The sequence below is a fragment of the Pyrus communis genome, chromosome 8, assembly GCF_963583255.1.
Source record: "Pyrus communis chromosome 8, drPyrComm1.1, whole genome shotgun sequence".
In the NCBI taxonomy this organism is placed as follows: domain Eukaryota; kingdom Viridiplantae; phylum Streptophyta; class Magnoliopsida; order Rosales; family Rosaceae; genus Pyrus; species Pyrus communis.
In genome coordinates, this window is record NC_084810.1 from 16801387 (window position 1) to 16810141 (window position 8755).

Below are 8755 nucleotides of genomic sequence, written 5' to 3' on the forward strand. Positions count from 1 at the left end.
ATTTGGACAAAAATATGAACCCATACTTTCACCCAAACGAACCAATTGGCAAGCAGAGGCAGGTCAAATACAGAACAAAAATATACACAAAACAGAATCTAATGATTCTAAACTTGTATCAACACAGCAATAATTCAATCATTAACAACCATATCAATTAGTTTACAAAATTTAGTTCATAAATTTTCTAAACAAGTACATATAATAATGAGAACTTTAACAAAAAGCTTACAATACTGTTCACTTTAACGAAAAATTACATTTGTACACTAAAAAATTAATTCTGATACCATTCACTTTACCCTTTATTTTGTCCTTATCATTAAAACTCAAATTTTTAAAACACTTTTCATTTGTTTTCCTTGAAATATATGTCCACCTCAAAATATTCTGGTTCTGAAGTTTGAACCAAAATCCATTTCCTTCACAAAACTTGTTTCATAAGGCCCCCATAGGACACAAAACTTACAACCAAAACCATCGCGGATGAGATGAGCGATTTAAACGTCCATCTTCCAGACGATAACCAAAATATAAGATTAAAGTGTTGTGCAACTTTAGTTCATACGACCTTGACGAAACACAACTACTAGAAACTGACCACGACCAGCGACAAAACAGACCTCTACAAAACACTACTCGAAACCAATGCCACCAGCGACCAAACGGAGCTCAAGACTGATTCAGCAGTAGAACATAACTTCTTTCACATTTTCTTTTATCTCAGGTAGGGCACGGAACCGCACACCACCAGAACCCCCAGCTGTAGATCCGGTAGTAGAACCTCCATCTGAGTACTCGCCTTCAATGTAGTATCTTGCACGGAAGGCAGCCAAGTGAGCATAGTAAGCAGGAGGAACTGCATCAAAAATCACAAACATCATCAGTGCAATCAGGAAAAAACATGATTTCAGAAAACAGATGTATGAATACAACTCAAGTGTGTACCAATGGAAACTGAACGAGTGCATCTTGCATACCTGAAAAACATACAATTAGAAAGCCAGCAAACAATATGTTATCTTAAAATTGGCATCGTACAAGTGCATAAGCCAGAGTAAGAAATGAAATTACTGTCTGCTTACGTGTAGCATAGGTTGTTCGTTAGCATCTGCAGTGCATCTGCGGTGAAATTGTTCTCATCATACAAGACATGGTAATGTGCAGGCCTGCTAGTTCCCTGCATTAGCACAGAAGATAACAGTTCAAACTATAGCACAGCGCAATATTTCATATTTAAAAGTTACTAGAACACAAATACATCCTCAACAAGGGCAAGGAAACCACCGGCAAAAAGGGAACTGGCATACATAAATCAACAACACAAATAGTACCTGAATGCCAGCATGACTGTTGAGATAGAAGTCAAACTCCGTCGGATGACAAATTTGGGTGTCAACAACAGTGCCTAGACAAGATAAAGAGAGTTAAAGCGCAAACCAGAAAAGCAACAAATTTAATAAATCTCAGATTCTCAATGCATATAAAATTGTAACCTGGTTGAATATTTCCACTCCTATCAGTCCTCCGATCAGTAGGGAACAGGCGTGTATGATGCCTTTTCTGCACCACAACAAAAGTAACTGGGGGCAGATATCCCTCCTGAAGCGATTGACAAGCCTGAAAAGGCAATGACACACATATTAGATAAAATCGCTCATCTTAAAAAATAACTCACTAACTACTCAATATAAATAATTAAGTAGTGATCAATAACAAGTCATCTAAAGAATAAAAAAATAATTCTGGAATTCCAGCAGTCAGCATACCTTTCTTATAGCATCCATTTCATACAACAGAACTTGACTAAATTGCCCTTCACTAACTCCATCTCTGTCAAGCAAACATCAAAACAAATATTAGCATAGTGTTGTTGTGTTGTTTGATTTTCCTTGACCACAGCAAAAACAATTATTACCTGAAGAAGATTACTCTTTTTGGTATTTGGCCAGTTGCTAGTCGAAATGCTCTGAAATGCTCCCTAACGTCATGAAAATAATCATGATAAGAAAATATACTCAACTACTATAAAAAAATAAAAATAAAAATTGAAACAACAACAAAAGCGTGTGCATGTTGACCCAATTACCTGATCATTCCTCCAGCAACAAGTCCCTTGTTAGGGTCCTGTTTTACAGTATACAGATCTTGGATGATTTCTTCACGGTGAACCTGTGCAGAAACAATTCCTCTGTACTTGGTGACCTCTGGCCAATCCATGGACGCCACCACCTGTTGGAATAAACTAACAGGTTAACAGACACATTATGCATTTTTAATTCAAATGAAATCAAAATAAAAGAACTTACAGCAGCAATTGACGGACTGCTGTCCTCGCCAGGTTGAGGATGGGTAACATCTGCACCAAAGATGATTGTGGGAATGTCACTAACCCGAGGAATCCTTCTTTCAATGGCGTCAGTCAAAACAGTGTTCCTTCCACCAACCTACAACAGTTTTCAATGTTTAAGTAACGTGAGACAACACATAAAGAACACACACAATAAGTAATATGATGGACAATATAATCTCTTTCTTATTTTTTTTTCCGTTAACGAACCTTCACATTTATCTTGAGCGACAAATTTTCAAGGTATTGTTTACTCAGCTTTGATGCTGCCTTAGGCTGACAGCACTGAGACACGATTCCTAACTCAGTTTCACATATTCGTTTTATCATCCCTGCAAGCAATCAATATGTCAGATTTTAAACATGATTTTCTTGAAATACAAGACAATTATTTTAAGCATGATATTGTAGAGATACCAGAGTTTTTGTTCCAAGATTGCTACTCACCATATGATCCAGTGACATCAGGCAAAATGACAATTAACAGCTGAAGAGGCTTTCCCTTATGTCCAATTTCATCAAGTTTCTTGCTAGACACCTTATGGATATCTCTAAGCACCCTCTCTATTTGCCCAGGATGTGCTGATTGATGAGGAAGTAAAGGTTGCGGATGGAAATGCTAGGAAATAAACAATTTGGTTAGGAAAAGAAACAATTCAATGCAAAGAGAGGAGTAAGTTAAGAAAGGGGAGAAAGTTAAGAAAGGAAGTCCTACCACTCCCTTGCTGCCGCACATATTAACCAAATCGTCGCAGAATCGGAAGTTAAAATTTGGGTCCAATCGGGAGAAATTGACGCATGCCCAGAAATCCACTCGACCACCGTTAACCATTTTCTACAGAACCAGAATAAATTAAAAATAATCAGAAACCAAATTTCTAATAAGAACAATGGTTTAATTTTGATGCTGCATCACATATCACAAAAGCCGTTAAAAAAAAACAGTATTTTAAAATGCTTACAGCCGATAATAAAATATGAACAAGTGAAGTTGCTATCTGCAAAGACTCTTAAATTACAAAAATCATGTTTAACTAACCTCAAACCCCTTCAGTTGCATAAATCATGTGTAACTACCCTCAAAACACATCAAGGATTCAATATGTATGCAATGGGGTTCAACATACACACAGATCCATCTAAACAAATTAAAAACCAATACCATACCTTATTGATCATGTTCCATTGCCCCATTCGTGGATTTTCAGACTTCTCACGACCAGTGTCATGGTATTTCAGCTGTTGTCATCAATTCAAACACCAGCAAAGAAAAAAAAAAGATGAATAAAAAAACACTAGCAATATTCAAACAAAATTGGAAATAAATAATTACCGAGGGCGATGGCAACACACGAGCGTTAACTAAAGCCATATCTTCTCTTATATGCATTCCAAATTCCCGCTGGACAATCTCATCTTTATTGTAAGCATTGTGTTTAACCATCTGCACAGAATCACAGATGCAGAAACGTCCGCACCAGAAACAAAATGAAAACCATCTAGATTAGGAAAGGAGTGTCATTGGTTGAAAAGATTAAATCACATCCAGACCTGGTATATACTTCGTTCTCTTTCTCCAGGGCGTTGACAAGTTGCTCTCAGAAGAGCTGTTACTTGTCTCTCATTCAACTTCTTCGTGTACCTCTGCCCAGCAACAATGGAACAAAGCTGCCAAAAAGTTAAATAAGTAAACTATCTCCTCAAGACTACTACCACACTTAGAACTGAAACATGCTAGGAAATAAAATGGCCAAGAAGTCAAGAAAGGAACCTCCATAGGCAAATAAACAGGTTTTGAATCGCTCCCAGATTGAAGCGCAGGCATTGCCACATCCCTTAGCACAATATTGTACGTATTGCGATAATATTGTACTACTGAAATTCTACTATTATCTTCTTGAGTGAACCTAAAACGCAAAGATGGATATTAAGTTATGAATGGTCTGTTACCATGGAACACTGTCATAACTCAATTTGATTTTCTTTTCAAAATTACCCTTTACGATGTATGATAACAAGAGTAGACAATGTGTATGAAAAGTCGTGTTCTATACTTCAAGCAAATCAAGTACCACAAGAAGTCTATTTACATATAAACAAGATATAAGCATGAATGTAACATAAAGATTACAAGACTTACGTCAACATGTTCAGCGGTTCGACAGAGACCCCACTGATTTTATAAGATCTATTCTCACGATAAGAAACTGCTACCTTGAGCCCCTTTAAGGCCCTTTTCACCTGTAAATAACAGAATGCCGACCAGCTCTGATTAAGACAAATACTTTTAAGCAACAATTTTGGACAAACATAAGTAAATGGTAATACACAGAACTCTGAATAAATTAGTCTATGTAGATATCTACACCTGATCCAAAGGAAGTCAATCCAAAATGGACAAGTCAATTCAAGATAAAAGCAACTGATTACATGCTAAAACAAAATGCAGCTTCAAAACCAAATGAGCATAAATACTAGCAAATCTGCTGCATAAATATAACCCACAACTAGCATAAATTACTTGTACTTGGTTGTTCAGACTGGTATAAAATAATTACAAACTATCAACTCAACATATTCACATTGTATTTTATTCATAATAGCTTTACTCTTTGATAAGTTGCCTACCAAAACTGCTTGAAACAAATTGAAACAAATCGAAACAAAAATAGTAAATACCTTCAAACGATCACGATCAGGCAAAGGCCTTGACAGTTCTCTGTAATTTAAAAGTTTCTTCACAAACACAGTTACCAGGACAGGATCATAAAATGCTCTTGCTGATACATCTGCAAACATATGAATAAAAAAAAGATAGTCACAACACTCTTGTTACTTAACTTCATATGATTATCAGAACAGGGAAATTTTGGTCAATGCATTACCTATGTTGAGTGAAAGCCCAAACTGAGTCGGCCTTAGACTCTGGTAAAAGCCTCTCCAGTATTCCAGACCATCACCAAGATCACCTTTCTGCCCAAGCTCTATGGCAAAAAAAGACCTCCCAGCAACAGTGTATCTGATAGAAATTACAACACTCAAACCGTCAGTAGTTAAGGAAAAAAAGGTACATAAGGACAACATAAATCTTATGCCCTTCTAAGAAATAATGACCTTACTTTTCCGAAGGTGTAGCCCTAAGTGCAACATCCAGAACTTGAATTGCATCTTGAGGCGACTCATGCTGCTGGCTTCGTAGGAACTGCTGGAGTTGATAAAGGTCGGGTTTGCTAGCCAATTTAAGAGTAACCTTGAAATCTCGGTCCCTTCTGTAAGCCCATTCAAACACAAAGAAGAAAACATTAAAAAAACCGCAACAAATAAAAAACAATGCAAAAATGACAACAAGACACTAAACTTTCATACAAATATACCTCTTGGCACCAGCTGCTGCAGAGGAACCCTCCCGGCCTTCCTTCTCAGCCAACCTCACCACAAACTCTTTCGAGGCAAATGGTAAGGGGCCTGCTGTATAGATACTTTTCATCCCATCATAAGCTGGGGTCCTCTTGCCCAGGTGGGACTCCTTGTAAAGTTTTACGAGCTGCTTAATTACATCCCTGTTGATCTTTTTCGATGCAATTTCAGGGGTAATCGACACCTACAGCAACAGCAACCAAATGAAATCTTAGGACACCCCACAACCACATAACCAAAACAACAATAATCAACTGTCCAATTAAGCGAGAATACGAACGGTTTACCAAGAAAATCACTGTTTACTAAGCTCAGAAAGTACCAAAAGAATTACATTGTTCCAAAAACACACTTCTGAGTCAAAAATACTGAATACCAAATGAAAACCAACCCTATTTCACCCAAACTTTCATCAATAGGTGCTGTTTGGTACTCGGTATTTTGGATCAGCAACGTGTTTTCAAAAACATCAAGAGTTTTCCCAAAACACCTACCTGGATCAAATTTACAAAACCCTTTTTGAAAAACAAATGAAACTGGGATTTTGCAATTCAGCATTTTGACTAGAACAAATTTAGGTCAATTTTAAATAGTTGGGCAACAGCGAAAAGTAAAGCAAATAGAGAATAAATTGTACAAAAGCACATGACTCGCTTTCGACTCAGAAAATCGTTTTCGGAACGTCAAATCTCGTTTCTGAGTCAGATTTACAGCGGTAGAAGAACGCCAAAACGATATCCAAATGAAAATTTCAAAAAATTAAAAACAAAAACAAAATGGTTGCCAAAAATTGAAAACACAATGACGACGCTCGAAAGTCGGAAGCATCTGAGCAGATCAACTCAGAAATACTTTTAAAAATTGTAAAAAGTAAAATGTCAAAGAAATTTTGGAGTCACAGAGATGTTTTGAGGGCAACAGATCATTTTCGGGTCCAAAAATGACATTCCTAGTCAAGTTTTCAAAAACAAAATTATAAGGAAAACGTAAAAAAAAAAAATATTCAAAATTAACTGTAAAATGCAGATGGACAGATAAACATAGAAAAATAAAAACGAAAAAGTGAAAACTGCAAAAAGAACAAAGGAAGAAGGACGCTTACATCGTAATGATGGAGATCTCTATCAGCAACCTCCACTAAGAAATGGTTGGCCCTGACTTGGACCTTCTCGCCGACCTTCCCGTACCCAGGCCTCGGCGGATGCCGGACAGCCTTGGAAGACGATGGCGGCGGAGCGGTAAGCGTCAGTTTCTGCTCCATCTCAGAGATGACAAGAGCCTCAGCGGGCGGAGGCGCCGAGCTGGAGGAACCCTGATCCGGCGCCGGCCCACGAGGAGACGGTGTTTGAGCCATCGGCGCCGGCCCACGAGGAGACGGTGTTTGAGCCATCGACGCCGGCCCACGAGGAGCCGGTGTTTGAGCCATCGGCGCCGGCCCACCAGGAGACGGTGTTTGAGCCATCGACGCCGGCCCACGAGGAGCCGGTGTTTGAGCCATCGGCGCCGGCCCACCAGGAGACGGTGTTTGAGCCAACGGCGCCGGCGAGGGAGCTTGAGTCACCGTCGAAGCGGGGAAAGCTCCAGGACCACCACGACTAGGGCCCGATTCGGACTGAAACGACCGTGGAGCACCGGACTGTCGTCCCCGACCACGGCCTCCGCCTCTACCACCGCGATTAAACGGCGGGGCGTCGGAGCCGTACGAGGGGTCGGAATGGCGGCCTCGGCCGCGGCCGCGTTGAGACATCGCGTCTGTGATCGGTCTGAGTTTTAAGAGAGAGAGAGAGAGAGAGAGAGAGAGGGAGGGAGGGAGGGCAGGAGTAAGCTTTTAGTGTGTGAGAGCAGAGAATGTGGGTTGCATGATATTTATATCAATAGGAATTAAATTAATACGTGCAGAGGAAGAGACTTCGAGGGAGTGGGGTTCAAATAGCAAAAGGAAGAGCTGAGGAAAGAGTGTGTCGTGAAATGACTCTTTTGCCCTTCCGTTGTTTTCCAGACCGCCGTGAAATTAGGAAATTTATTTGGATTATCGTCGGAGACGGTTGTGGGGTTTTGGATTATGCGGTTAAGTGGGCGTTGATAAAATAACCGCAGCGGTGTGAAAGGAATACGATTGGGCGTGTGAAAGGAATATTAGTTTGGGCAAAGGATTTTGGGAGAAGAGACGCTTGACTTGCTGCGGGGGGTTTGGTAATGGCGGCTATAGTTAACAAAGCGTAGCATTTAAGGCCCTATTTGGCAGATCGGATAGGATTAGTTATACGGATTCGGGTGTTTGGCGTTCACTCGTACTAAATAAGCGCCGGATTAATTTAACCGGTCGGATAGGATAACACGGTATACACCCGCTTAATAAAACCAACCAAAACGCCCGGATTATTTAGTCGGGGAAGAAGAATATGGGAGAGAAAGGGAGGGAGTTTGGGGGGTGTGGCGGAGAGAGCTGGGGAACAATTATTTTGGATTCTTCTGAAGTCGGGGAAGAAGAAGGGAGAGAGAGGGAAACAAAAAAATGATTTCACATTTTTTTTAAATTTGATTCCTCATATCTAATATAATACTAAACATAGTATAAATAATACGATCACTAGTCCGATACTGCACCAAACACCCGACTAATTTAGTCAGTACTATCTGGTGGCTATTTATCCTATCCAACAGAAATAGTCAGTACAGTCCGAGTTGCCAAACGAGATCTTAGCGGTTGTCAATTGTCATTGATTGGAAATTCTTTGCTTAAACTTGCTCTGAAATGGAATTTGAAATTTAGCATTTTTTTGGGCAGAAATAAATTTACTAGATTCGTTGGCTTTTTAGCTTTTGAGATAAGAAAACAAAGGGGTTCCAAGTGATGCTAATTCACTTTATTTTTGTTGGTCTTTTTCAAACTTTTTTTAGTATGGTAATATTAGGTATCTTGTACATTTTTTAAGTTGATATTCGTTTCCTGTCAAATTAGAAACGCCTGGTTTTCGTAAAATAATA

The 8755-nt window shown here is 39.3% G+C and overlaps 1 protein-coding gene across 1 annotated transcript; it reads right to left on the reverse strand.

The window, feature by feature from the left end:
* Positions 1–374: 374 nt before the first annotated feature.
* Positions 375–7775, reverse strand: LOC137741532 (protein argonaute 5-like). The gene is made up of 22 exons (XM_068481231.1): positions 6870–7775; positions 5725–5951; positions 5470–5619; positions 5236–5369; positions 5030–5139; positions 4491–4591; positions 4122–4257; positions 3902–4018; positions 3684–3794; positions 3518–3589; positions 3066–3185; positions 2798–2969; positions 2561–2682; positions 2310–2447; positions 2090–2232; positions 1919–1981; positions 1770–1833; positions 1497–1620; positions 1335–1408; positions 1086–1180; positions 949–980; positions 375–859 (listed from the first exon to the last, which is right to left on the reverse strand). The coding sequence occupies exons 1-22, from the start codon at positions 7512–7514 to the stop codon at positions 684–686; spliced, it is 3126 nt and encodes a 1041-aa protein (XP_068337332.1). The 5' UTR covers positions 7515–7775; the 3' UTR covers positions 375–683.
* Positions 7776–8755: the final 980 nt, after the last annotated feature.

Coding starts and splice junctions, on each gene's coding strand:
- LOC137741532 (XM_068481231.1), bottom strand. CDS start 7,514: ATGTCTCAACGCGGCCGCGGCCGAGGCCGCCATTCCGACCCCTCGTAC. Junction 4,019..4,121: donor CTGTTTATTTGCCTATGGAG/GTTCCTTTCTTG, acceptor ACTTTTTGGCAG/CTTTGTTCCATTGTTGCTGG. Junction 2,683..2,797: donor TGATGTCACTGGATCATATG/GTGAGTAGCAAT, acceptor GATTGCTTGCAG/GGATGATAAAACGAATATGT.